A 27,930-nucleotide genomic window follows, 5' to 3' on the forward strand; every position below is an offset into this window, starting at 1 on the left:
TTTTTTTTTTTTTTTTTTTTTTTTTTTTTTTTTTTTTTTTTTTTTTTTTTTTTTTTTTTTACTTTTTAAATAAAAACAATCATGACAATGAAGTTTAAATGATTCGAGAGAGAAAAAACTGCCACCTTCTCCTCCTCCTCCCCGGGGTCTTGAGCCATCCCTCATGCTCCCGTGGCATCGCGCCTGGCCCTGCCACAGCTCATCTCCGCACCCGCCCCGTCCCTCCCCAGCGCTGCCGTGTCACCCAGGTCTCTGCCCTTTGCAGTAAAGTTGGGCAAGAGCAGAGACTTGTTTCTAAGGGATCTGGAGCTGCCCTGGAGGGAAAGGTTCCCCACTCCCAACAGAGAGCACAGAAAACATGTCTACGAGAACAGAGATGCCCCTCCCGGTCCCTGCACGACGCTTTTTGTCTTCTCCTGCCTCCCGCCCAGCCCTCGGTTCCCACGTCACGCTGCGGATGGGGAGCAACCAAAGAAAGGCCAGGCCCAGGGGAGAGGATCCCAGCACTCACAAAGCAGAGCCCCTGCTCCTCAGCAGGGCCGGGGGAACAAACTAAGAGGGGCAGAGAAGGGAGCCCCGGCATCCAAACTACTGCAGCAAAGAGACAAGCGAGAGGCGCGGCTGCGGGGGAACGCGCCCCAACGCCGCCAGCGCCACGCGCCGCACTCGCCCTGGGTGTCAGGTTAGCAAGTGCAGGACGGAGAGGGGAAAAAAAAAAAAAAGCCAAACAAAACAAAACAAAACAAACAAACAAAAAAAAATAAAACACAACAGAAACAAACCGAACCCCAGAGGAATGCAACGCGACAACCCCAAGCTGGAGGGCCCTCCAGGGAGGAGGGTGGAGGAGCTGGGTCTCCAACGCGGTCAACAGCTTTCGGGTCATTCCTCCCTCCACGTTACCTTGCAATTCTGATCCCTCTGTGGAAGTTTAGCCAGGACATTTCATTCCCCTCCAGGTCACCACCCAGGGAGCCCTGGACTGGCAATTTCTTTTAATAAAGATTTACAGTATCAAACTTGGAAAAAAAATTATTTTTTTTCTTTTTTACGAAAAATCTGTACGATAAAATGTATATAATTATATATTTATATATATATTTCTCTCTCTTTAAATATTTCCACGTGGTCCTTATGGATATCCAATATGGATTACCTACCATGGCTATGGTATCAACAGCTTTAACAACACCCAGGCCTCTTGTTCTTTATCGAGTGACCAGAGATTTAAGTGCCTACCAGCACTAAACTAGCAATCACTTGGACAAGCCTTTGGCACCCTTCCAAGAACTGGAAAAAAAAGAAATACTTGGCCACAAGGGAAGTGCCACGTAAAGATATGTTTCTCAACTCATTCCAACAGCAAGAAGACCCCACGGAACAAAGTTGGACCTCCATCTCCCTTGGTGAGACTGGTCTGATTTCCCCGGAGGGGTGTCAAGGGCAGCCAGAGGGTGTTCCTATCTAGCCAGGAATGTTATGGAGCTCTGGAGCTGTTTTAAAGACTGGAAGCATTTGGGCATTTTCAAGTCAACTGGCCTTTTTCAATAAAGTTTTCATTTAAAGCCCCAACAGTGCCAGGAGTCTCCATTTGCCTGTTTTTGGAGGCACCTGTAAGGTCTGGGAAAGTTTCCAATGTCTGTGAGCTGGAGAACATGAGAGGACCAGGAAATGACAGTAACATCTTTCTCTTCCTCAGCTTCTGCTGTGGGAGTCAATAACTGGTACTGATACACAGGACATCGATCTGCCTGTTTGGAGATAGGGAGGGAGTGGAGGAGAAATGAGGTAACACTAAGTGTCATCCAAACTCTACGTGTTGGAAAATCACTTGAAGGAAACTCCCTGCTCCCCTCCATAACACGTGGATCTGGCAGGGGGAATGAGCCTTCAGGAAGCATTTCACTGACACCCTTTCTGGCTCAGTAAGGTCACGGATGTCGATGTTGAGGACTGAATGAGAACCAAGTCTGAGGTTTTTCTTTTCATTAACCTATTTCACAAGGGATCCTCCTGGGAAATCCAGAGACTCCGATGACAAGGTGAAAAAAAAAGAAAAAGCAAGCTAACGACTTCTTCCAAAGACAAGTAGGGCTTCACTAACTTACTGCCATCCAAGGCAAGACAAAGCCTCAAACAACAAATTATACTGGGTGTCAGATGCCAGCTCACTGTCCCCTTTGCAACAACGGTGGCACTTGCTTATTCTCTTTCAGTCCAAAACACTCGTGAATTCTCCGTGATCTTTGTTTTCTGTTCTGGAGCCCAAATTCTCTAAGCTCTTCTCCTTATCTTGAACTTCAGCAATCTCATTCTCTTCTCACCTGCGTGACAACAGGCATCGTCCATTCCACAAGTCTCTGACCTGCCCTACAAAACTCACAGTCCCTTTTCTTTCCTACTTTAAAAAGAAAATAAAAACAACAACAAAACACACAAACACCAACATAGCTATTTTTTTTTTTTACAGTGACCTGGAAACGTTCATCTTTTCAGCGCTGCTGCACTACAGCAGAATACCTCCTTTCAGCTTCCCACCTCCTGCCCATTGCCAAGCCAGAAATCCCTCTCCCAAACCACTGCTCAGAGCCATATGAACGACTTCTCGATCCCAATTCGTCCGTCCCCTACACACACATTTTCCATCCAGCCTTCTGTGCACCTCTCAGGATAATTCACCCATTGGCAAGAGAAAGCATCAAGTTTCAGGGTCACATTCACACAGGTTGTCTGAACACTGAGGGTTGTTCACTGTACTCTTTGGATCCCAAATTCAGCATCCGATGTGCTATGGAGAGGAAAAGACTCTTCCAGCTCCCATCTGACCTCCCCATAGCCCTTCTCTGGTCATCAAGGACTGGCGAGCACAGCTCTCCAGCTGGGATGCTCGTTGCTAACCTACCAATGCTTTTGTCAAAGAGGAGACTCTAAAACTTCTCTCCTCCTGTCTGAATACTATTGCCCTCTAGTTACACTTCAGTGCTTTAAAAACATCCTTCTGAAATACGCTGCACAAACCCCTTCTCATAGTGCTGATCCCAGCAGAACTGTCCCACCTTCTCTCACAGTCAGTTCTGCCTCCACCAGTAATACTTGCAGCATTTTTCCTCCTCATCTCCCCTTCTCCTCCCCATCACACTGCTCTTCATTCACAGCATTTACTGTGCCTCCCTCCCCTAAGCTTCAGGGAATCCAGGAAAAAAAAGCTGCTACTTCAAGACTGTGGATCATTTGGAAGAAATAAACTGCATAAATATACCCAATTCACAGGCACACCTTTGGGAAGGAGTTATTGGGAAACTTGGGCTTGGAATAAAGGAGGCTGCAATGTAGTTTTTACAGGCCACACAGGTAATGGGGCATATTAAAATATGTAAAATATATATTTTTCCATAATTTAACAGCATGGATCAAAAACAAAAGGTTATTCCTAATGGGTGTGGTCAGACCCAAGCATTAGTCTCCATCGTCCTCCCACTCCCATCCACTCATACCACGATGAAATCAAATCCAAAAAGCCTATATCCCTGCCCTCGTAATATCAGATGGAAGTGGGGAAGGTAGGGGAGACCCTTCTTACAAGGAGTAGGAGGCCACTAAAGGAAACTCTTTTTCCCATACATTCATCTCACACGATGATTTCTACAGTCCATCTGTTTCCTGGCTCTTGAGCATCATTCACGAAGACTCCGGAGGCTCCTCAGGTATCTTCTCCCAGCTGGAAAGCTCCCCACGGCTGAGAGGGGTTTGTGGACACAGGGGGAAGGAGAAAGCAGATCTTGCAATTTGTACTGCATACAGAGCTCAAATCCTGGACACGAGAGGTTGATGGAGCCACTGAGTCCAGACAGAAGCAGCCAGTTAAGTTCCCTTTGTAGGAACCCTTTGGGTTTGTTTGTTTTTCTCGTTTTCTTTTTTTTTTCTTCTATTTTTTGCACTTTTGGAAGAGAATTCTTAAAATGCCAATTCTTGACATGACCAAGGACTCCGGAACAATGCATAAGAGCCTTATCCCCTCCCCTCTGAAAGGCTGCTAGTTCCCCCCACCGAGGGCACTAGGACGCTGCTGAAAACGGCACAGAACTGGATGAGATTTCGGCTGATTTCACGATGGTGATGACACTGGTGGTGGCAACTTTGGTCGGGGTAATAGGCCCTCGCGCCACGGTACGAGCAAAGGTCTGGAGTGCTTCGTACTTGGAGCGCAAGGCATCCAGCTCTAGCTTCATGCTGCTGTTTTCTCTGGCCAGCTTCTCCACCTCTTGCTGCAGCTCAACCCGCTGCCTCTCGAGCTCCTCTTTCTGAGTCACGCGCTTGATGCGGCAGCTGGCAGCGTAGCCCCGGTTCTTCAGCGTGCGTCTCCGCTGCTTCAGACGGATGACCTCCTCTTTGGTGAGACCCCTCAGGTGCTGGTTCAGCTCCCGTACGGACATTGACACGAGTTCATCATCACTCAGCACTGGGGCATTCTCTCCTGACTCCTCCTTTACCTGCAAATACCAACAGCACAGGGGTAGCAGCAACCCTACGCGAACGGATGTTCTGGACAGCAGAAAGGGACAAGGCCACCCCTCGGCAATGTGACAGCCCTACCTGGAAAACACCCCTCTGCAGCGCTGTAAAGAGCACAAGCTCCACTAAAACATCTAGGTTAAACATTGCAGAGATCTGAGTGCTGCTGTCATCTGAGTTTGGGTAACCCTCTTAGGTCAGAGAAAGTGGTGTGAACCCAACAGCAAGATTTTCAAGGAGATAAACGTAAAGCCAGATGAAGCCTTTTGTTTGTGAAGCCCTTGGTCAGGACCCAAAATTCACACTGAATGCTCAAGATGACACCTTTTTGCAGCATTATGTTGGGATACTAGTGCAGCATCTCAAAAGCAGAATAGCTGCTTGTGTGCAGGGCTTAATTCAGCATTTTATGGCTTTTCGTTTTGCTCATTTGAGCAGTGAACAAAACCAACCCTGCTTGGCTTCAAGGACACAGCCTGATTTGGTTATGCTGGGGCACAGGCCAGAGTGAAGTTATATGAGGAAATCACACCAAGGCCTTGTGCCTTTTGTCAAGCAGGTTTGCCACCACCATTATTTTCACAATCGTAGAATCGAGAAGACCTTTAATATCACTGAATCCTGAACTTTTAAGACACCATCCTTTTGTCTTTTCAGAGACTGAAGTACATATGGAATGAAGAGCTAAAACACCGGAAAGAAATTTCAACAACGCATGCGCAGTCCATGCACAGACCACCACCATGCTGGCATGTCCGAGGCATTTACTTTCTCACAGATATCAGAGACACCAGCTGAATACATCTCTTCCCCAGTGCCTCCCAGTCCTGAGAGTAAAAGTACTTCAAGTCTGGGAGCAGTGGTTTCAGGATGCTGCCAATACCTGCTATACTCAGAAGTTTCTTGGATAGGCAACTGGGATACACCAGCCTCCACGCCATCTTTCTGGGTATTGCTGGTATTCTTCTACCCTAACCTTTCCTTTAGATAGTGGGAAATTTTATCAGCACTCATTTGTAAGACTCTCTCGGAATGAAAAAGAATACTCATGTACGACCCAACATTGCACAGGTTCCACAGGAGCCTCCCTGGCCACCCAGCCCCACTCACCCAGCCTTCTTGCCTACCTTTAATGCCTTGTTCGGTTTGGGATTAGTCGTCATAACCTGAGCACAGTCTTCCGGACAAAACTGCTCAGAAATTGCAACTGGGAAAACAAAACAAGATTTATAGGTTAATCTGAAAGACGAAGGCAGGAAGAAGATACCAAACACGGTGGCCCAAACTCCCAACTCGACCACCACTGAAAGAAATAACCACACAGTTGTTTGAAGCACTGCGATGGATTCAGACATTTGTGTTGACAAGCGCATTGCTTCCCAACACTAAGACCTCATATTTTGCTATTTACTACACTAAGATCCAGCAGGGAAGACAGGGCAGGGAGGAGGGGGAAGGACACCCATAAACAACAGTCACACTAAGCACCACACACTGCCTTGCCATGTGCCACCCCTTCCCAAGGGGAGCACAGAGCGTGGCCTCTCAGGCCCCGCCACCTCCCTCCGGAGGAATCCCAGACGCTCCAAATGGCCTATTAGGGACTGAATTAAGAGTTACCTCCGCTCATAAAAGGCACTGAAAAGCCACAAGACAACAACTCCCTTCATTCTTATTTTGATGATTATTAACCCAGCTCGAAATTGAACCAGCAACCCAGAAAGAAGCTGCCTGGTTTGTAACCTGCTTCCAGCGCTGTCCCCACCCAAAGGAGACGCCACCAGAAAACCCGAACAACAGAAACAAAAGCCCCCGATAACAAAGCCAGGCAGGAGTTTGCCTCTCCCAACACACCAAGACTGTTGCTTCCCGATCCTCCAGCCCCGGGGCTGTGAGAGCCGACCTGCTTGATATATCTAGTGACGTGGAGGCATGTCCATAGACAGGCAGACTGTCCCCTGCCGCGACGCTGCCCTTCACTCTCACCTTAGCTGGCGACTACACCCCTTCGACCAGCGCCTTGCCGAAAATTCACCTGCCCGCACCTCCACCCAAACCCTTCGCCCTGCGGTGATGGCAGCACGACGCTCCGACGGGTACCTACCGCGAGCGAGGCGACCACAACCGCGCCACCATCACAGCCTCTGCCTATGGCTCCCCAGCGGGGAGGGGGCGAGGCGCCGGGCCCCCCCGACGCAGGGCGGCTTCGAGGGCTGCACACCCGCAGCACCGCAGAGTGCAGCCTGTCTGGCGGGAGTCCTCTCTCTCCCCCCACCTTCTCCAGCCCAGCCCAAACCCTCCCCATTTCCACGTCTGCATCGTGTCACACATCCTAATCATTCATGAAAAATCCAGCCAAAGCATCCCAAGCATGATTCCCTTCTGATAGTTGCCATGGTGACCTTGGGAAAGTAGCCAACCCGGAGACAGTCACCATGGAAACAGAGAAGCCCAAAAGCAATAATGACTTCAGGTCATGTCTGTGCAAAGACATCACGAGGTCGTCGGAGAGTAAACAAACTCATTCATATCTGCAAACAGGGGTAGCGGGATTTGGGGGGTGCAAAGGTGGGGCGTGAGGACTGGTTGGGAGCTGGGTGGGTGAAGGTGCTGGCTCAGCCCGTGCTGCTGTCACTTGAATTTTATCAGTCAAGACACCTCATCATCACACGACTTACGTAAAGATCAAGATGAAGAGCAGGAGAGGAAAAAAATAATCCTGTAAGTGCAGAGCTGCAAGATACTATCCTAGATATTAGGGAGTGTATTTAGGCGCCTCCTCTATTTTTAAGCCCGAGACAGCACAGCTCTCCATGTCTGGAGGAGGGACAAGGACAGCCGCACAGCGCACAAGCCAAGATGCTCCGTGATGAATGGACCACTTACAGCAACTGGTGTGCACTGCATTTTCTAGAGCATCACCGAGTCCTTCCCCGCTCTCCTCCAGCACCGAACCCCACCCCAGGCAGACCTCAAATTGCAGCCCCTGCCTCACTGGGCTGGTCACAGGGGCAAGTCTCAGCCCCCTGCAGCTGCCTCCAAAGGATGGGGGAACACCTGCCACACTTTGTGCTCTTCAGAAGGGCAGGATCCCCTGCGAGCACAGGCACTTCTTCAGATCCCAGCACTGCCCTTTTGCCGTCCATCCATCGCTTCCCCGCCGAACCAGGCACTTGCTGCCCACTCCTACCTCCCGGCCGGAGGCGCAGACGTAGGCCCTAGCAGTCGGGAGGAAGGAAAAAGCTCCTTGACTTGGCCAGGAGGACTCGTCTCAGAGTTGAGGAGCGCAGAGGCGCTGCCAGTGCGTAGAGGAAAGGGCCGGCAGCCCCCTCCCTGCAGAGGCGCAGCGCCGGGCCGCAGGCAGTTGGTGCCATAGTTATGCAGTGAGTCACCAGCTGTTTACAGAGTTTGAGCGCTCACATTCCCACAGCATCAGAAACTCTTCCTTCCCTCAGCGGCATCCCCCCTCCCTCGCCACCCCCATCCCTACAAGGGAAGGGGCACGCTGGGCGCGCTGGCCGCACGCCGCGCTGCTAACGCCGGAAAAGGAAAGGCAAAAAGGAGGGGGAGGCCAACGACAGCCCCGTGTCACACCCTCCAACTGCACAAAAAGCCTTTTGATCCTCACCCAGAGCGTCTTCAAAGCGTTTTCTATGCCAGCCGATGGAAAAACTGAACGGGGCCACTTGGTTGCGCAGAGATGGAAAGAAATGTAAAGTACCATGGAAAACACGAGCCGAGGGGGGAGGTTTCGTCCAGAGGGGGTCAGCATGTGGGCTCACCTGCCACCCCAAGCAATGCTCCAGCTCTGCATGATGAAATCCCTTCTGGTCACCTGTTGCTCCATGTCACCAAAGCAACAGCTCCTTACCCTGCACATTCCTCAGAGGACAGACAGCACAGATGCTCGGTACAGGGTCTTCTGCTGCACACCTGTCTCCCCCTGCACACCAAGGCACCCCCCCAAGATAGGCGGGGATCCATCCTACTGCACCAGGGGTGATGGGCCAGAGCCACTGCTGGCATAGAAATAAATGAGAAGGTTCAGGGCACCATAAGGAATAGTGATACCAGACCCTCTTGAAGGGTGGGAGACTGGGGGCTGCCCCGACCCAAAGGGCAGGGTTCCATAACACAAGTAGAAATACTCAAACAGGCTCAAGCCTCACACTTAAGACTCCAGTGCCAGGAAGAGTCTTATCTCTGCACTAGGTGAAGGCACAGATGTGGTCCAGGCTCTGCTCGAAACCAATACAACTACACTCACAACCCTCACCAGTAGCCCTCCAGGGCCTCAGGCTCCATCTCCCCATCTACTAACTCCTTCCCATCAGAACTATTTGGGACTATTCAGCTACTAACAAGCTACTAAAATCAGCATGGCATCTCCCACAGATAGGAAGCAAAATCCACAACAAAATCATAAACCATTCCGCAAACAAGTCATACCCAGCAACATTCCCTAAACATGCTGCACAGGGGTCTTCTGGGAACCTGCCTGCAATTTGATTATTAGAACCCTTTTAGTCTTTACCCTACTCCTGCCCTTCTTTCCTTAATTGCGTTTGCTGCATCACATCTAAAATTAGGAGCTCAGCTTTTTAGAACAAGACCGTGTTACATCCTGCTCTGTAAGCAGTACGACACACTTTGAACGCTACATCAATAAAGCAGTGAGTAGTAATACACCAACTGTGAGGGGAAAAGGCTTTTCCAGAGCAGCTTCACGCTCGTATTTACAGCAAGTGTTTTGACTGTGGGTTACATAAAGAGCCCTTGTAATTCTGCAATAAAGTTACCCATTGACAGCCTTGCCAACGCCCTCTCCCTCTCTCAGACGACTCCTATGCCTCTTGCAGCATCCTCCCAGAAACCTGGAGGTCTCCAGCTGACATCCTAAGCCTGGCAGTCTCAGCTTAGACCACCGAGAGATCTGCAGTTCCTTTGCTTTGAAAGGGAAAGACAGCAGAAAGCCTGACTCAGGCAGAAGCAGGACACAGCTTTCCACACAAGGCTTGCAATTAAGAAAGAAAACATGCCAGAGTGAGATTTCAGACTTTCCACGCTACAGGGCTTTCCAAGAGCGTTACACATTAAGGAATTACTATAAAGTCGCTGCCGACACCCAACAACTGGAGATGAACTCGAATTTTAAAACTCTTTCTATGCTGAAAGACAACCCTGGCCAGAACATGAGCACCTGGCAGGCAGCCCTGCTGGTGTTTAGCTTCCATTCTCACACGCATACAGCAAACTGAAAACATGCAACCCTCACCTTCCGCCAAGCCAGCGACAACTTCCCGAGGGCAGAAAAACAGCGCAAGGTTCAAGCAGCGACGGGGATCTCTGCCATCACGTCTCAATACAGCACCAACAGCTATGCAGGGAACACTCTACTCATTCCCAAATGCAGCCATTTAATTCCTAGGCAGCTGTTTAAATTTCTCATTTATCCGCAAGTTATTCCCAGCTCCAGAGCAGCAGCCAAACGGACGTGCCTACCAAGGATATCTGAGCTGATAGGTGAAGGGAACTACAGATGCTTCAATCTTCATCGCCGTGCCTCTGCCACTCGGAGGCACAACATGGATTTCCAGCACATTGCAGCATGGTAGGCAGAGCACCATCCTTCTCCCCATCATTCAAAAATCCATTCTCCTGCTCTGACAACCTTCACACATCCTGTAAGGCAGACTGACGCTTGTCACTCATTTGTAATGAGAGCGGGGAGGGACAGGCTGGTGGTGTGAATCAGAGAGTAGAGAAGCATATGCGAGGCAATATATTTGACATGAAGAGAGAGAAGACACAAGGAGGGGGTGAGTCACTGTTTACTGTTCTAGAGGAGCTCCACGCAGCCCTCGCCCAGCTGGCCAGCTTTCCATTTCCCTTATGGATCGGAACCAGCATCCAGCAGCAAAGAGGAGATTCAGGAACCTTCAGAGCACATTTAAGAGCTGCCAGGACACAGCTCTCTGAGGCACTCTCTGGGGAAGCCTGGACACGGATCAGATAATCTTCAGTGCTTTGGTAAACAACCTAGTCAGATGCTGCAGAGAGCCTGTGGTTAGGGAGCAGGGATATGGAGTACCAGGCGGGTATGCCTGTGTGTCACCTCTGAAACTTCATGGAGGAGGTGGCTGAAGGGGAAAGGTATGTGACAGCCAGCCCTGGTACTGACAAGCTTACAGCACTTTTTCCATCACACACTTATAAAATGTGGTGACAGAGATATACTGGAATTACACCTCAGCAATCGCTAGCCCAGAGATGCATCTCCCCCAGCCACACAAGATGAGCCACCAAGCAACAAATAACTTGCTTGGACGCACAGCCAGATCCTGGGGCACAGCTGGGACTGGGGTTCCTGACTTTGCTGCTCCTGACCCCATGTGCCAGCCATCAAGTCAGACACCTTCACCGACTGCTAATAGTGGAACACAGTGGCATCACTATTTGGCGTCCTGCAATATTGCAAAGCAGTGGCATCCACGATGCAAACTGTCCCTCTGCTTGGGAGCACAGTGACAGGGTAATTGCTCTCATTACTGCCTTTCCCCCCCAGTCCTTGGGTTGATGGTCACAGAGCATTGCATCGCTTGTGCTTGCTTCATGCTTGGAAGACTCTCTGCCGAAGTTTGAAGATAGCCTCAAACAATAGCTGAGACAGAAGTGGAAACTGCATGTTCATCTCTACAGGGTGCTGAGCCTGAAACTTCCTGATAATTGAAAGTGCTAGCACCGCTCAAGTATTTCACAGCTGGATGTTTACAAAAATGATCAGCGAGCAAGCTTATCCCACAAACCCCGACTGCCGCAGGGGCCAGCGCTCCCAGCTGTCCTTTCTTCGCTTCCCAAACATCTCACACAGCTAGAGATTTTCAATACCAAGTCCTGCAGCACATTCCACGCCATTAATCATCTCCCAATGCTGATGGAAATCAGAGTGTATCAAGCTGATCTGTATTTTTCCCTTTCAGAAGGCACACAGCAGTACTGAACTCTGTACCGCAACAGATTGCCGAGACGGGCGACGGCGCAGAAATGACATAAAACATGACAAAGCACGCTGTCCTTGACAGGCAAGCAAAAAAAAAAAAAAAAAACCACCAAACTGCCAACAAATTTCTGTCTCTGGTTCAGAAACACTTCTGAAGCAAGGCACGAGCCTGGCGTAATACAGCCGGGGAACATTTAAGAGGGCTCAGGTTCCAAGCCCTGACAGGCTCAGAGCCTGCAGAGTGTCCTGACGGCGGGAGTCACGGTGTGCCCAACCCTGCGGCGGCAGCCCCGTCGCCGCCAGCCCGACGTCCGGCACCTCGGCCGGGCAGGAGCAGAGTTAACTCCGGTGCCGCGCAGCCCTGCGCGCTGCCATTGGGCAGCCGCGGCGTCCATCACCCCTAGGAAGTGACTGCACGAGGAAGGCTCGAGGAAGGGTTCTCCGCAGGCAGCACCGGGAGGACACACGGAAGGAGAGGGGGGAAAAGCGGAGGGACGCGCGCGCCTTTCGTCAGTGGGGAAAAAAAAAAAATCACAAGGTAAAACTCATTCGCTCCTAAAACCCCCCGACAGCACCACGGCACGACACGCTGGGCTGGGGCGCAGGGCTGAGCTTATCCGCCACAGGGCTTATAAAAACTGAAAGTGCAAGAAAAGGGCGTGCAGCTTTTCAGGGAAACACTTCGCTCTCACTGGCTCTCTCCGCCCTCCGCAGTCCCAGCTCAGCTTTAGGTGCGCTGGCAAAGGAGGGGGCGGCCAGGTGAAAGCGAAAATGGAGGCCTTTCCCTTTTCTGTAACAACTTTGCCCAAAGGGGGCTCGTTCCTAATTTGAGACCTCATGGCCTGCTTTCAGCAGAATCCGTAAAATAAATCCTCCACGGAGCAGCCCACGAGGGAAGGGAGCGGGCTCTCAGCCTGAGGAAGAGGAGGAAGCAAACAGACCCTGGCACACTCTGAGAATTTGGAGATTTCGGTTCCCCTCACTCGTGGCCTGGATGTTTTCCCACCTCATGCCACTGCCGTCATGGGGAGCTCGAAGAGGTTCCCCCACCCACCCCACTTCTGATTATATCCCCAAACCGTCCCGCACCCACCAGAGAGTCACGCGGCCGTGCCCGCTCCCAGAATGTCACCGTCCCCTTTCCTCCCACTGCCAGTCCCTGGGCGGCCGCAGAGCACCCCGTTTTCGGGGCGGCCCCATGCACACGCATCCCTCCCCGCAGGCTCCAGGACCAGCCTGAACACACCACGCACCTCTCGCTCTTTCGACCCAAAAAGCAGCTGTGCTCAGCAGAGATAAGCCCCGACCCCCAGCCCATCCGACGGGCAGCGAGGCTCCCGCCTGGCGTTTCCCGCCGGCGGCTGCTCCTGCCCGATAACCCGGGGCCAGAGAGAGGCTCCCGGAGCGGCTCCCGGAGCTGCCACCACGCCCGGCCACCGCCGCGGCCACGCTGCCCGTCCCCGGCTGCGCCCCGGCTCCCTCCGTACTACAAAAGCTGCTATTTTTAGTCAGTGGAGCGCGCGGCGTCACAACAGGTTTCCTCACATGTATTTTAAGAGCCATTCAAAGGCAGAAGCAGGCAGCGCGCTCATCCTCGGGGGGCGGCGGGGGGAGAAAAATAACAACAAGGGACGGGAAAGCATCACCCCGGCGCACACCCGGGGGACCCCTGGCCCCGCGTCCCCGGGGGCGCGGGGGTGCCGCCGGCCCCGTCCCGCGGGCGCTGAGCGCTGCCGGCCCCGCACCGGTGCGAGGGGACGGGGAAGGTGTGACCGCAGGGCCGCCGCGCCCCCGCCCCCCCGGGGGTTTCGGGGGCCACTCGGCGGGCGCGGGCAGCGCTCCCCGCCCCCCCCCCTTCCCCCCACGGTGGGGCCGCCGCCCCTCGCCCCCCGCCGGGCCCCACGTGCGCGCCCGGCCCGGCCCGGTGCGAGGGGCGGCGGCACCACGTGCCCGGCGCGGTGGTGACTCAGCACTTTTACCTCGCCCGCCCCGCCCGCCCGCGCCCAACCGGACCCGACCGGACCGAGCGGGGACCGGGCCGGACCGGGCCGAGCCGCCCCTTTCCCCCCCCACCCGCCGCGATCGGCGGGCAACGCGCGGCCACCCCCCCGCTCCCGACTCCGACCCACCCGCCTCGCCCCCGCCGCGCCGCGCCCCGGGCGGCTCCTCACCTGCGTGCCGGCGGGAGCGCCCCGTGGCGGGGGCGGCGGCGGGGGCGAGGGGGGCGCGGGGGCGGCGGCGGGGGCGCTGCGCGGCTCCCTCCTCCCTCGCTGCCAGCGAGTCCCGCGGACAACAACAAGCGCGGGGCGGCCGCCTCCCCCCCGCCGCGCCGCCGACCAACCAGCGCCCCCGCCGCTTCCGGCATGGCGCGTCACGGCCGCGTCACCGCCCGGCCCGGCCCCGCGGCCGCGTCACCGCCGGCACCGCCCGCGCCGTTCATTCATGGGGAAGGGCGCGGGGCGGGGCGCGGCGCTGCCTTCGGCACGTAGCCGATCCCCGTCCCTGCCCTCGTCCCGATGTACATCGCCATCCTCATCCCTATCTGCATCCTCGTTCCCGTCCTCATTCCCATCCCATCCTCATCCCCCCCTCATCCCGATCCAAGTCCCCATCCTCATCCCCATCCACATCTCCACCCTCATCCTATCCTCAACCCTATCTCCATCCTCATTCCCATCCCCATCCACATCTCCATCCTCATCCCGATCTCCATCTCCATCCTCATCCCCATCCTCATTTCCATTCTCATTCCCATTCCCATTCTCGTTCCCCACACCCATCCCGATCCACATCTCCATCCTCATCTCTATCCCCATCTTCACCCCCATCCTCATCCCCCCTCATCCAGATCCACATCCTCATTCCTGTCTCCTCCACAGTGCACAGGGCCCAGCACCGCACCCCACCCCACCACGGGGCTCACCCTTCTCTAACAGCTCCAGCCTGTTTGGATCATCCCCGATGGAAAGGGCGCAGGGTAGCCATGAGATTTTGCACCATCACACATTTCATAGAGTCATAGAATGGATTGGGTTGGAAGGGACCTTAAAGCTCATCATGTTCCAACCCTCCCTGCCATGGGCAGGGGCACCTTCCACTAGACCAGAGTGTACCAAGCCCTGTCCAACCTGGCCTTGAACACTTCCATGGATGGGAAGGCTTCTCTGGGCAACCTGTGCCAGTGCCCCAGTATCCTCATAAGGAAGAATTTTTTCCTGACATCTAATCTAAACCTGCCCTCTGTCAGTGTGAAGCCATTACCCCTTGTCCTGTCACCATATGCCCTTTTCAAGTCCCTCTATAACTTTCTTGCAGGCTCCCTTCAGACTGGGAAAGGAAGCAATAAGTTCTCCCCGGAGCCTTCTCTTCTCCAGGTTGAATAATTGCAATTATCTCAGCCTTTTGTCGTAGGAGAGCTGTTCCATCCCTCTAATCAACTTGGTGGCCTCCTCTGGGCTCACTGCAACAGGTTGCTGTCCTTCCTGTGCTGAGGACCCCAGAGCTGGACACAGCACTCCAGGTGGGTTCTCACCAGAACAGACCAGAGGGGCAGAATCACCCACCTCAACCTGCTGGCCACAATGCTTTTGTTGGCTCATGTCCAACCTCTCACCCACCAACACCCCCAAGTCCTTGGCAGGGCTGCTCTCGATCAGTTCATCCCCCAGCCTATATTGACCCCAACCCAGGTGCAGCACTTTGTACTTGGCCTTGATGTGGGACAGACGGAGGTGGGGAAATATGTCTCGGGCACTGTGAGGCTCTCAGGGGTGCTCAGGGCCTGGTTTGGTCCCTGGGCTCCTTGAGGCAGCTGCTGGCAGGGCTTGTCCTCTTTCACCAGCTGTGGACCAGCCTTTGCCCAGCATTGCCTGTCCTGGAGCCCCCCAAGCCCTGCAGCAGAGCCAAATCCTGCCCCGGGGCTGGATCCTGAACACAATCCTTTCACTTTCCTTGTGTAGTTGTGTGAGCTGCTAACACAGCACCCTGACCTCTGGGGTGTGAGCGGCATTTCAGATCCCGTGAGCATCCAACATTGATGGTAATGCATCAAAAAATGTAATAACACGGGTGGTTGATCAAACCCAAGTGCCTCCATCACAACTGGGCTCCTTTTGATTTTTTTTGTGTCCGTAACTATATTAGAAAGTCTGTGCAATTTGTGCTTTCCAGCCTTGGGGCCAGATATCCTTATTGGAGCAGCTCTAAGGGTCATAGTTGAGGCTTTGAATAAGATCCCATCTTTTGCTGCTCCCTTTGAACAACAGAGCTGGAAAACACGGAGAGCCCCATTTCTGGCACAGCCCCACAGATCTGGGCAGCTGGAGCAAGATTTAGGCGCATGCACCACCCTGATGTTAAGAAATCCCTGTTTACTATTGGAACTGACTAATGAGGTTGGCTAAAGCTCCTGGGCAGTGGCATGAAGTGTTGGCTTTCACCTCTCCCAGATTTGCACTCTGAAATCTTGCCCTGGGTGCTGGGATGGGTTGAGCTCAGGGTTGGAAGGCAGATTTCAGCCATCCCTGTGGGCCCCACTGATGCCTCTGAGGTTTGTCTCCAGATCTCCTTTACATCCAGGAGGGTTCTGGTGCCTCAGAGAGCCAAGACAAGCAAGGAGAGGGGTGCTGGTGGTGGGAGCCTTGGGGCCTCTGATGTCCCCAACACAGCCACCTGCCCCTGTGCTCTCTCTGAGTGATGATAACCAAGAGTGGCCAGAGCCATCCTGTGTTATCCAAGGTTTTTCCCTGAGAAAGGCATCCATGAGAGGGTGGAGGCAGGAGGCAGGAGGGATGGACTGGCTGCCTCCTGGGTGGGGGATCTCATCCTCTGTGGTGACAGCCCCATGCATGGGGCTCGCCAGAATTGGGGTATTTTCCCCTGTTTTCCCTGGGTTTTGGCAGACTGCTTATGGCAGGAGGGAAGTGGCCTTGTCACTTGAAATTCTGTTTCTGGGTGAATCATCCTGTTCACAACAGGTTACTTTTTCTTTTCATTCCCTGAGGAAAGCAACTCTGCTCCAAAGGTGTGTTGTCATTTGCTGCTGACGTTTAGACTACAGTGGCCTTCAATAGTAAACAAGGAGAAGCTCTCCAGTCCCTCAAAAAGTGGGAAAGGCTGTGCAGTTCTATACATTTGTTAAGCAGGTGAAGAGAAGTGCATGGGAGACAGGAACTCTGGTGAAAACCTGGATGGAAAAAGGGTTTTATTCTGGGATGTGGGTGTTTTGTGGGTCAGGTCCACCCACTGTGTGCTCAAAACACATCCCGAAGCCACAGTGATTCCCTGAAGCCACAACACACGATTCAGCACAGGGACCTCTTTCACTCTGCTTTGGGTAAGGTGCTCTCAACCTACAAGGGTGACAGACGCATTTGTACTCTGGGTTTAGAGACCTTGCGTGCATTCAGGCTGGGGAAAATCTAAAAAAAAACGCTGATCCCCCATATTCCCCACCTTGTCGCTTTTGAGCAGCGTTGAGTTTAGATACAAATATTAAAAATAAATTGAAAATAAAATTAAAAAAGAACCACTCAAAGCGCACAAAGGAGAGGAGCGAGCGGACGATCAGACAGCGGAGAGGCGTCATGTGTGCAGATGCGCTGCTACTAGAGAGGCGCGGTAGGAGCGGGGCGGCTTCTCGGGTGTTTACGGCGGAGCAGGCAGAGCTGCAGCGCCGGGAGCGCTGCCCGCCCGCTGCCCGCTGCCTGCCCGCTGCCCGCCCGCTGCCCGCTGCCCGCCCGCAGCCACAATGTCAAGAGGAGACACGTGTATGTAAGCGCCGGCACGGCCGGAGCGGGGCCCGCAGGCGGGCAGGGGCTCCCGGGGCGCGGCGATCCCCGTGCCCGGCTGGCGCTGTGTGTCCCCCCGCAGTGTCCCCGCGGCGGGGCGGCCGGGCAGGAGCCTGGGGAGCTTGGGCTGGTGGCACGCCGAGGTGCCACCTCGGGGGTTCGTGTGGCCGCGGCGGGTGGGCGCTGCCACCCGGGGGCCGCCACCCACGCGTGGGGGAGCGGCGGGCGGTTGCACAGGGCGGAGGCGCTGCCGCTCGCGGGGGTTTCGCAGCCGGGCCCCGGCAGGTTGTGCCGCGGTGGTGGCCGAGCCTGGGGAGGGCTGCCGGGGAATAAACCTGTTTGTGGTGGGGATGGAGCCGTTTGCTGAGCCGTTGCAGGTCGTAGGGTGGAGGAAGGCAGCGTCTGAGCGCCTGTGATAGGAGATGGAGAGAAGAAAGTTGTGTCTCTTGTTGTGTCTCTTATTTAAGGTGCTGAGATTGCTCCCTGCACTCACCCGGAGCATGAGGGTCTCCTTTGCTTACAGTCCAGGAGGTGTTTGTCTGAGAGGTTGTTAGAATCAGGTTTTATCAGTGGGAGGCAAGGACTGATGGTATACTCCCAGCCATCCCTTGTCCAGCCCTACCCGCAGCTAAAACCTCTGACTCAGGGCTTTGGGCGATGATAAGAGGATGCTCAAAGAGGATGCTCAGAGCAGAAAATACCCTGAGCAGAGGATGCTCCCTACCTTGGAGCCGTGGCTCCCACCTCTGTTCCCACAGGCAGAGCAAGCTCGATTTTGCTTGCAGCTTCCAGAAATGCTGCAGTCCATAAATTCAGACCAGGGAAAAACTCTTTGAGGGGCTGCTCTGCCACTCCCTGAGAGCAGGTGGGGTTCAGGTGGGTGGTGCTTTGTCCCTTAGGGCTGGTGGAGAGTTGTTTGTCAGCATCTCCCCGCACTCAGCAGGATCAGGACCACCTGACCTTGGCAAAGCCTTCCATTGCCGAGTTTGCCATGTGCATCTTAGCCGAAGGCGCAGATGTGATGATGCAGGGTGCTGAGGTGGGCAGGCTCTGCCTGAACCAGAGGCATCAGGAGAGAGTGAAGCTGTCCTTGAGGCTTGGGCAAGCTCTCCCTCTCTGTCTCTTTCACACCTGCCTCCATCTCCCTTTCGATCCAGCACCAGGACGATGAAGTCGTACCAGAAGCTGACAACGCCGCAGCCGGCAGGATGCCAGGTGGAGGAGGAAGGGGCTGCCCCGATGCCCCCTGCCCGTGGGAGGATGGCCCCGTGGTGGGTGGGCAGCGGGCTGCTGGTGGCCGCCGTGCTGCTGAGCACCATCACCGTCTGGGTGCTGCGGCAAGTGTCGGGGGGCTGGCTCGGACCTACCCCACCCCCCAAATGTCTCCTCGTGCCTGAAAGCCATCGCTTCGACTGCTACCCAGAGCGGCAGGTGGTGGTGACCCAGGAGCTCTGTGAAAGCCGAGGGTGCTGCTTCATCCAGAGCCCTCTGCCGGCAGAGGGCAAGCAGGGGGTGCCCTGGTGCTTCTATCCCCCTGACTTCCCCAGCTATACCTTGGAGAGTCTCAACCAGACAGCGTTGGGCATGGTGGGGTTGCTGGTGCGAAGGGAGAAGGCCTATTACCCCCGGGACATTGAGATGCTGAGACTGGACGTGGAGTTCGAGACAGACACACGGCTACACATCAAGGTGAGGTTCCTGATGGCTGCCCTCCTAACCCTTGAACCTGTCATCTCACAGGTAACTGTCCCCTGCTGTGACCAAGTGTGGAAGCTACTGTGCTCCAGGCATGGCTGTGTGGGGCCAATGAGTATCTCCAGCCCTTTGCCTTCTTGCTTTGCTGGTCTTTAAAGCACTTTTTCTCCCTTTTGCAGATAACGGATGCGGCCAACCCACGGTACGAGGTTCCCCTTGATGTTCCCCGGGCGAAGAAGAGGGCAGAAAACCCCATCTACAGTCTGAACTTCTCCTGGGATCCCTTTGGGGTGCTGCTGCGGCGCACAGCAACGGGGACAGTGCTGTAAGATCCCACCTTCTCCTCATCCTGTGGCAGGTGGGGAGAAACTTATCCAACCCTAGGCAGGCTCCAGCACACTTTCCAGTGGTTTTTCAGAGGGAAAACACATGCTTGCAAGATCTCCAGCCAGTTATTGCTTTTTGTCTTGCATCTTTTTAGCAGTGCTCACATGGGGATGCAGCAGCACGTGGCTTCCTGGCCCCTTGGGCTGGCCATGTGCTTGCTATGGCCATGGCAGGACTGGGTGGGATCAGCACCTCTCCAAAAACCTCCCAGTGCCCTGATTCCTCCCGAGGTCCTACACCAGCCAAACATTGTGCAGGTCCCTGGCACATCACCAATGAACAACATGGTGGCTCAGGAAAAGGGCCAACAAAGGGTTGTGGCTTTGTCCATTTCACGCTTCTTTCAGGTTTTCCTGGCTGTTGAAGCTATAGGGACATTCACAGTTCCAGGCTTTTTGTGGAAAAGGACTGCTGGTGACTTTGCTGTACTGCTCTCTGTCACCTCCACAGCTTTGCCCACACTAAGCTGTTGACAAGCACTGACAGCTGGGCGATGTATGGTCAGGGTGTTTTGGGATCCCATCTTTTCCTCCTCCTTCCCATTTGCTGGTGACTGTGGTCTGTCCTGTATTTGGGAGCTGCTTATCAGTGACAGCAGGCTGAGAAGCCCCACTGCCATATCGCCTCGGTGGTTAATAATAACCTGGGTGGAAACTTCTAGTATCAAAGGGAAGGCTGTGCCACACTGGGTCAGGCTAGTTTAGGCTCAGGCTGTGCCTTTCCTCCAGCCAGACCCAAATTTACTCCTGGCCCAAGGTGTTAGGGCGGGATGTGGGGTGGGACATGTGCTGCTTCACTGGCCCTTGGGATGTTTTGAGAGTGAAGAGATCAGTTTTTGATGGGCAAATGGATCCCAGTGGGTCCCAGCATCCCCTCTTGACCCTCTCTTTTCCTCAATGTAACCTTGGCAGGCTCAACACCACTGTGGCCCCCTTAATCTTCGCTGACCAGTTTCTCCAGATATCCACATCGCTCCCATCCAGGTTCCTCTATGGGCTGGGGGAGCACCGTGGCAGCCTCCTGCACAGCCTGGACTGGAATACCCTCACTCTGTGGGCACGCGACGTCGCTCCCACGGTACATCTGTCCTGTCCCCATGGGGATGCAGGGGGTGAGGGCAGGGGTGCTGCTCTCCTGTGCTTTGGACAAGCCCTGGGAAAACATGGCAGGGGTGGGCAGCAGCACTGGGAGGGGCGGGGGATGATCAAGGCTGACGGGCAGGTATGTGCCAGGGAGAATTTCAGAGCAATTGCAAAATGCTTTTGGCACTCCGAGGGCACCGAGTGTTTTCCGCTCCACCCTGCTGATCGTGCAATGTGTTGTGGTGAGGCTTTCCCTCTCACCCAGCCCAGCTCAGTAGCCCCTGAACGGCAAGGAAGAAGCAGCCTCCCATGGCCTTCAGCACCAGCCCTGAAACCATCCTCATCCCTTGCCTGGTCCTCCACAGGGGTGACAGGTTCCTGGTTAGGTGGTGGAAGCATCTGCAGCTCGGGGCCTTTTATTCACCCTCAGTGACATGGGGCTCTCCTGCTTTGCCCTTTCTGCTGTCTTACCTGGCACCTCTTCCTTGCAGGAATCATTCAACCTCTACGGCGCTCACCCCTTCTACCTGCTGATGGAGGAGGGCGGAGATGCTCATGGGGTTTTCCTTCTCAACAGCAACGCGATGGGTAGGTGTGTTAGGGGACCCCAGGCCAGCTGGTCCCTGGTGGAGGACCTGGCAGGTGGGGACAGATGGGAACTACTGGAGTGGTCAGTTTGGGAACCTGGGGTAAGAGGAAGCCATAAAAGGGAAAGATGTGGTTTGATGGCTCCGTTATTGAGCGCAGCCATCTGTTTCCTGGCTACAGCGAGGCTCTTTAGCAACTGCCGAGCAGTTTAACCACACGCCCAGCTGCTGAGTTGCCATCAGGAAAGCAAGTGCCTTGCATGCAGGTCCATGCCTATTCCCCCCTCCACTGAAACATCCTTGCCCCCAGGCCCGGTGGCGTGGCATGGCTGGGGTGCAGCCGAGGATGCCGTCTGCTGCCCGTGTTTCCCCAGCTGTGCCGCGCCAGCTGCGCTTGTGGGATCTGCCCGTGTGTGCCAGCTGGTAACACAGCAGCTCCTGCGGGCTCCTGCCGCGTCGGGGACGGCACCGGTGACCACCCAACCCTCCCAGCAGCTGCTGCTTGCAGCCAGCTGGGGTGATGCTGTGCACACCGGGGCTCTGGCAGCTCCAGCTGCGCTGGGATCTGTTGCAGCCATGCTGCTGAAGAGGAGCTCGTGTGAGATGCAGCCACCCGAGCTGAGGTTCGAGGGCTCATTCATGTGGAAAGCCCTTCCCAGGAAAGGCCTTGCTCCCACACACTCTCTTGTACGAGTAGCTCTAAATTCACTTAGGAGGGGGCTTTGAGGGAGAACATGAAGGAAAGCACTGCACTGCACGTGCTTGATCTTGGTCCAGCAGTGGAAGCTGGTGCAGCGTTGAGCTTAAAGAGCAGATTTTTAAGATAGCATAAACCACTGATCTCCCATGGGCTGTGATGATTTAAGCTTCCAGACACCCATTTAGCACCCACTGAGTGCAAGGCAGGGATTTGTCTATTCCCCTGAGCATTGCCTGTGGTGCTGCCTGGTCCCCATCATGTGGGCTGAGGTCTGGAGGTTGCTCCCCAGTTGTCACTGTCTTTTTCCCTTCTCCTTCCCCCTCAAAGAGGTGGCCCTGCAGCCTGCTCCGGCCCTGACCTGGAGGACCATTGGAGGGGTGCTGGATTTTTACGTCTTCCTGGGGCCCGATCCCAACATGGTCATCCAACAGTACCAGCAGGTGATAGGTAAGTGCCTGCACCCCACCATGGCTATCTGCAGGCACCTTCCCCATGCCCACATCCCCATCTCACCCCTGCTTCACCATATCCCCAGCCCTCCCAGCTGGGGAGGGATCAGCCTCCCCCAGCTCTCCCAGCACATCAGGGGTCAGCGATCACCTCCTTTTCCCACCTCTCCCCTTACCTTCCTATCCTTTTGAGATGCTACTGTCATCTTGGGACACCCCAGCCATGCTTCCATTCTCCCACTGCAGGTTTCCCAGCCATGCCACCCCTCTGGGCTCTCGGCTTCCACCTCTGCCGCTGGGGCTACGGATCCAGCAATGGGACCTGGCAGACTGTGAGAGCCATGAGGAACTACCAGATCCCCCAGGTAATCCCTCAGACCTGTGGAGTGGGGGGTCAAGGCTCCATCCTTCATCCCTGAGCCTCTGTCCCGCAGGATGCACAGTGGAATGACATCGATTACATGGATGGGTACCGGGACTTCACCTTCGATTCCCAGAAATTTGCCTCCCTCCCCTCGCTGGTGGAAGACCTCCACAAACATGGGCAGCGCTACGTTATGATCTTGGTACTCCCCCTCCTCTCTCCCTGTGGTGTCTTTGCTGCAGAGCTGGAATGTGAGGTGTAAGACAGAGGTGTAAGGGATGCTCACAGTTCCAGCTGATCAACCCCAGCCCCAAGAATTTTTGTGGGAGGCTGGTCCCCAGTGCTGGATCGGCAGCTGTAAACTGCCACTGGAAATCCCCCTAATGCAGGGACCACGGTCACACAGGCTGGGTTCTCATGATGTGCTCCTGTCTGCTGCAGGGGTACAAGGGTGCCTCTGACCTCCATGGGTGGAGGAATGGAGGAACTGTAGGTCAGGCAGTTTAACTCGTGGGTGCTCAGCTCGGGTGCTCCCACATCCTCATGAGTGCTGGGATCTTGTGACCTGGCTGGGATCTCCCTTCTTCCCTCTACAAAGAATGGGGGCATGGGTTCTGCTTGCTGGGGTCAATGGGGACGCTCAGGTCCTTGCAGGAGAAGGTTGGATTCCTCCCCTTTGAACTCCCCTTAGTAGCCAAGCCTGTCCATGACCTGACATTTCTTGCATAAGTGCAAGATTTCATGTATTTATCCGCCCCCTCCCCAAAACATCCTAATGTGTCCCGGGGACTTACAGAAGTGGCATTTTAGAAAACATGCCTGGAAGCATCCAAGCAAGTTTCTGTTCCCCCTGGGGCAAACAGCCTCTGTGTCTGGGCTCTGGCTGACCCTGTCTGGGTTGTCTTCTGTGAATCACTCCGGTCTGGCCAGGGGAAGGAGCCATGGTCTGCCTGGAATGGCACTAACCTTCTGCTCTGTCCCTAGGATCCTGGCATCAGCAGCACCAACCCTCACGGCTCCTACTGGCCTTTTGATGAAGGCTTGAGACGGGGCTTGTTCCTCAACACCACCCAAGGGCAGCCGCTAATCGGGAAGGTGAGGAGCTCCAGGGGGAAATCTCAGCCCTGTGGGTTATGCAATAGCAGGGTTGGGATTTCATCCCTTACTGTAGAGGGAAAGACAAGTGACCAAGAGACTTCTCTGGGATAATTGCCAGAGCCTGGCTCAGCCCTTGTAATCATGTGTCACCTTCTGGTGTCTTCACCAACCCCAGGAGCCAGCCCTTGTCCAGCAGAGGAGCCTGTGGAAGTCATATGAGCTTAACAGAGTCAGCAGTGCTGCCCAAGGCTGGTCATCTGATTTCTTTCCCTTCCTGTTTTTGGTGTGAGGGGAGGTTGCCTGGGATGAACAGTGCATCTCCGGATCTGCTCCGCAGTGGTTCCCTCCCAGTTTGACCCCTCTGACTGTTTGCTCCCACTGTCTCTCCCTAGCCATCTCCAAGGAGGTGGTTTTATTGTAGCCTGAAAATGTGGGAGAAAATTAATTGGCTAAAATTCCTGAAATGAGGCAAAGCATGGAGAAATCATGGCTTTTCCCTGACATGCCCTGGGCAAGGTGGTGTTAGGGCTCGTGCAAGTGGAGGGAGAGCAGCCACTCCTTCGGCTGTCACTGCCCACGCACTGTGGGGAGTCCTCAGCACCACAATACTCCTGGTACCATGGAGGAAGAAGGGGTATGCTGTGTATGTATCATCCAGGACTCAAAGCATTGACCTGGATTTAATTTCTGGGTTATTGCCTGTTTCAACCCTGGTCCTTCACCATGCTGTGGTACCCTGTTCCCGGTGGCAGCTCCCCAAAAATTGTCTGCTTGATGAACCCGTGGTTTTGTGGTGTCCCTGCAGGTCTGGCCTGGTTATACTGCCTTTGCAGACTTCTCCAACCCAGACACGCACCAGTGGTGGCTGGAGAACTTGCAGCACTTCCATGCCCATGTGCCCTTCGATGGCCTCTGGATCGTAAGTCCCTCCTTGCCCCTGGGTCGCCTCCTGCTAGCACCTCAGCTCACACCCAGTGTGTGCCCTGGCAGGACTGTCTGCAGCTTTTCCAGGTCTATCCACTAATGCCCAAAACCACATGCTTGAAATTGCTCCACAATTTTCTTTGCTTAGGACATGAATGAGCCATCCAACTTCATGGATGGGTCTGAAGACGGCTGCCCCCCAGGAGAGCTCGACAGCCCACCCTATACTCCAGGTAAGGAGGAAAATGAGATACAAGGCTGTGCTGGCATGTACTGTGTGCTTTGAAATCTCTGCCGAGTGTGATGGGGGAAAACCATTTCTAAAATACATTCTGTCTGTTTTACACCGTGAATGTCTCCATCTCTACTTGCATGTGCCAGTATCGGTGTCTAAGCCTTACACACTTGTTGGGGCCATGTCAGGGTGCAGGGTGGGACCATCTGTGTGAGCTTTTGGCACTGGGCTGGCAGCGATGGCTCCTGTGAGAGGGCTGACCCAGAGCCAGCAAGTGTGGGGGGCCCACATGCCCTGCACCCCACCACCACTGGGTGCCAACTGGGCTCTCTCTGCTGGCAGCCGTGCTGGGCGATTCCCTCTCCTCCAAGACAGTGTGTGCCTCGGCAAAGCAGAAAGCCTCGGTGCACTACAACCTCCACAACCTCTACGGGCTGATGGAAGCCAAAGCCACAGCGAGGTACCTGAGCATCCTGCTTCCTGACAGCCTGAGGGTGGGATGGGGCAAAATCCTGCTCAGATGGGGATGGGAGTTTGAGTGCCTGACTTCAAGGGTTCATAGTCTGGCTGCTCGCAGCCTTCAGGGTGAGAATGACCCAGGAAAAGAGGGGAGCTGACACTGCTCTGGGAGGGACAGGTGGGTGAGGCTGGTCCTGGAGCCAAGCCTTTGCTCAGGCCAACTCTCCAGCACCACAGGGCTGCCACAGGGCTGAACCTGGACCTCTCCCTCAACTGTTGTGGGATAAGGCAAATGCCTGGGGGGCTGCTCTCACCTCCTGCCCCTTCCTCTCCCTCTTGTTTTCCAGTGCCTTGACCCAGATCCGGGGGAAGCGTCCCTTCATCATCTCCCGCTCCACCTTCCCCAGCCAGGGCCGCTACTCAGGGCACTGGCTGGGAGACAACCGGAGCCAGTGGAAGGACATGTATTACTCCATCCCAGGTGGGTGGCACAGAACGCACTCAGGTGCCCTACCAGCACTCCCAGATCCATTGAGCTTTCTGCTTGTTCAGAGACACCTCCGAAACTCCCGCGCTCTGTTGACTGTCCCTGCCCTCAGGGCTGCTGAGCTTCAGCCTCTTCGGCATCCCACTGGTGGGGGCGGACATCTGCGGCTTCTCCAGCAGCACCTCGGAGGAGCTCTGCACCCGCTGGATGCAGCTCGGTGCCTTCTACCCTTTCGCTCGCAACCATAACACCCAGAACGAGAAGGTCAAGGGCAGTGTGCCCCGTGGGAGGCATCCTAGGGGTGGGATGCGGGATACGACACACGGGATGGAGGATGCAGGATGGGGGATGCGGGTGTGGGAGGTGGGGTTGGGGTGGGACGGCTGCTGACTCCCTGCATCTCCCCCAGGCCCAGGACCCGACGGTGTTCAGCCCTGCGGCCAGGACGGCCATGAAGGATGTGCTGCTGACCCGATACTCCCTCCTGCCCTTCCTCTACACCCTTTTCCACCATGCCCACCTGCAAGGGGACACTGTCGCTCGGCCCTTGTTCTTTGAGTAAGACCATCCCCACCAGTAGCTGTGGAGACGCTTGGACTGAATCTCAGAGAAGTGGCTGATCGAGCAGTGTCTCCATCCTGCCACAGGTTCCCCCAGGATGTGGCCACCCTGGAGCTGGACAGGCAGTTCCTGTGGGGCCGGAGCCTGCTGGTGACGCCGGTACTGGAGCCCGGGGTGGACTCGGTCACAGGCTATGTCCCCCAAGGCACGTGGTACGACTTCTACACGGTGAGGAACACCATGGCACTTGGCCAGGGACTGGGTGATCCCTGCTTAACCATCTCGGGACTGCGGGTGGGAAACCATGGCTGAGCCCAGCGAGCCCTGATGGAGGAAGGGGTGGGGATGGCTGCTCCCCAGACCCATGCCTGAGCACCCTGTGCCCCTGACTCCCTCACACCCATGTCTCTCACCACCTGCCCAGGGCTCCTCAGTGAACAGCAGTGGGGAGATGTTGAAGATGTCAGCCCCCCTGGAGCACCTCAACCTGCATATCCGGGAGGGTTCCATCCTGCCCACCCAGGTGAGTGCCCACCCGTCACCTCCCTGAGTGCTGTCCCCCAGTACCTCAGCTCCCAGACCTCTATCCCCAGTGCTCACAGCCCTACAGAACCCATGTCTTTGAACCCCAGAAACCAGGGACCACCAGTGAGGAGACTCGAGGGAACCCCCTGCGCCTCATCGTGGCTTTGTCCTCGAGTGCCACTGCCTGGGGAGACCTTTTCTGGGATGATGGCGAGAGCCTGGACACCTTCGAGCGGGGCAGTTACTCCTACCTGGTGTTCAATGTCACGCAGGTGGGATGTAGTGGGGAGGGCAGGAGTGGGGGGTCCTGTGGCATCTGGCCACCTTGAGTTCATGCTGTCCCCTCCTGCAGAACATCTTCACCTCCACCGTCCTCCATGCCAGCACTGAGGCCACCAGTGTCACCATTGGCACACTGAGCATCTTTGGGGTGCAGAAGCAGCCCAGCAAGGTCCTTCTGAATGGCCAGGAGAAGCCCTTCTCCTACCTGGACAACCAGGTACAGCCTCATCTTGGGGTGCCCTGTCCTGGGTGGAAGTCTCCATCTTGAGGGGCTCCACCCTGCCTCCTCTAGCCCTAAGGGTCACAAGATTGGTGACCAAAGAGGTGGGTGAGGACATAGTGTGGCTCTTCAGCCACGCCAGGGTTCAGGGGCAGTGAAGCTCAGCCAAGCTGGGTAGGGGAAGGCATTCTCCACTTCCCTCCAGCCAAGGCTGTACCCCAAAATGTCTCCTCTCCCTCCCCAGGTTCTCACTGTGAGTGACCTCGGCATCAGCCTCAGCCAGGGCTTCTCCGTGCAGTGGCTGTGAGCAGGGGGCCATGGGGTCACCCACCCTTGCCAAGACCACCCGTCCAGGAGATGCTTGATGCTCCAGCCCCTGAAGTTGGGATGCTGCTGTGGAGGAGGCGTTGGGGACTGTCACCTGCTGCCATGTGTCCCCCCCCAGGCTGGGGACAGGGGCTGTGAGATGGGGGCTTGGCCCTCAGGTGCCCCCCGCGTGGCCCCAGGTGGGTGGTGTGGGCGGAGGTGTGGGCACCCACGGTCCCTGCTGCAATAAAGGCACGTGGAGAGCTTG

At 55.2% G+C, this 27,930-nt stretch overlaps 2 protein-coding genes across 4 annotated transcripts; one reads left to right on the forward strand and one right to left on the reverse strand.

Annotated features, from left to right (window-relative positions):
* Positions 1 to 44: 44 nt before the first annotated feature.
* MAFK (MAF bZIP transcription factor K) lies at positions 45 to 13,829 on the reverse strand. Its single transcript, XM_017813494.1, has 3 exons — positions 13,684 to 13,829; positions 5,640 to 5,719; positions 45 to 4,490 (listed from the first exon to the last, which is right to left on the reverse strand). The coding sequence occupies exons 2-3, from the start codon at positions 5,673 to 5,675 to the stop codon at positions 4,056 to 4,058; spliced, it is 471 nt and encodes a 156-aa protein (XP_017668983.1). The 5' UTR covers positions 5,676 to 5,719; positions 13,684 to 13,829; the 3' UTR covers positions 45 to 4,055.
* On the forward strand, positions 11,911 to 27,865 carry LOC108496614 (lysosomal alpha-glucosidase-like). Of its 3 annotated transcripts, none has more exons than XM_017813486.1 (20): positions 11,911 to 12,050; positions 18,459 to 18,990; positions 19,176 to 19,321; positions 20,295 to 20,460; positions 20,957 to 21,053; positions 22,080 to 22,199; positions 22,448 to 22,566; positions 22,636 to 22,767; positions 23,550 to 23,660; positions 24,469 to 24,582; positions 24,736 to 24,820; positions 25,165 to 25,282; positions 25,629 to 25,762; positions 25,881 to 26,032; positions 26,178 to 26,326; positions 26,416 to 26,557; positions 26,754 to 26,852; positions 26,962 to 27,126; positions 27,207 to 27,353; positions 27,601 to 27,865. In XM_017813486.1, the coding sequence occupies exons 2-20, from the start codon at positions 18,469 to 18,471 to the stop codon at positions 27,661 to 27,663; spliced, it is 2,781 nt and encodes a 926-aa protein (XP_017668975.1). In that variant the 5' UTR covers positions 11,911 to 12,050; positions 18,459 to 18,468; the 3' UTR covers positions 27,664 to 27,865. The 3 variants fall into 3 exon arrangements, with proteins under 3 accessions (XP_017668975.1, XP_017668974.1, XP_017668976.1); XM_017813485.1 differs by lacking the exon at positions 11,911 to 12,050 and adding an exon at positions 17,201 to 17,280; XM_017813487.1 differs by lacking the exon at positions 11,911 to 12,050 and adding an exon at positions 17,278 to 17,284.
* Positions 27,866 to 27,930: the final 65 nt, after the last annotated feature.

This window comes from Lepidothrix coronata, unplaced genomic scaffold (genome assembly GCF_001604755.1).
Source record: "Lepidothrix coronata isolate B3197 unplaced genomic scaffold, Lepidothrix_coronata-1.0 Scaffold41, whole genome shotgun sequence".
Taxonomy (NCBI): domain Eukaryota; kingdom Metazoa; phylum Chordata; class Aves; order Passeriformes; family Pipridae; genus Lepidothrix; species Lepidothrix coronata.

Bases quoted from the DNA above. Each gene is read 5' to 3' on its own strand.
- LOC108496614 (XM_017813486.1), top strand. From the start codon at position 18,469: ATGAAGTCGTACCAGAAGCTGACAACGCCGCAGCCGGCAGGATGCCAG. The intron at 24,583-24,735 runs GTAAGTCCCTCC...TTCTTTGCTTAG, and splicing joins CCTTCGATGGCCTCTGGATC to GACATGAATGAGCCATCCAA. The intron at 26,853-26,961 runs GTGAGTGCCCAC...TTTGAACCCCAG, and splicing joins GTTCCATCCTGCCCACCCAG to AAACCAGGGACCACCAGTGA.
- MAFK (XM_017813494.1), bottom strand. From the start codon at position 5,675: ATGACGACTAATCCCAAACCGAACAAGGCATTAAAG. The intron at 4,491-5,639 runs GTAGGCAAGAAG...TGGTATTTGCAG, and splicing joins AACCGAACAAGGCATTAAAG to GTAAAGGAGGAGTCAGGAGA.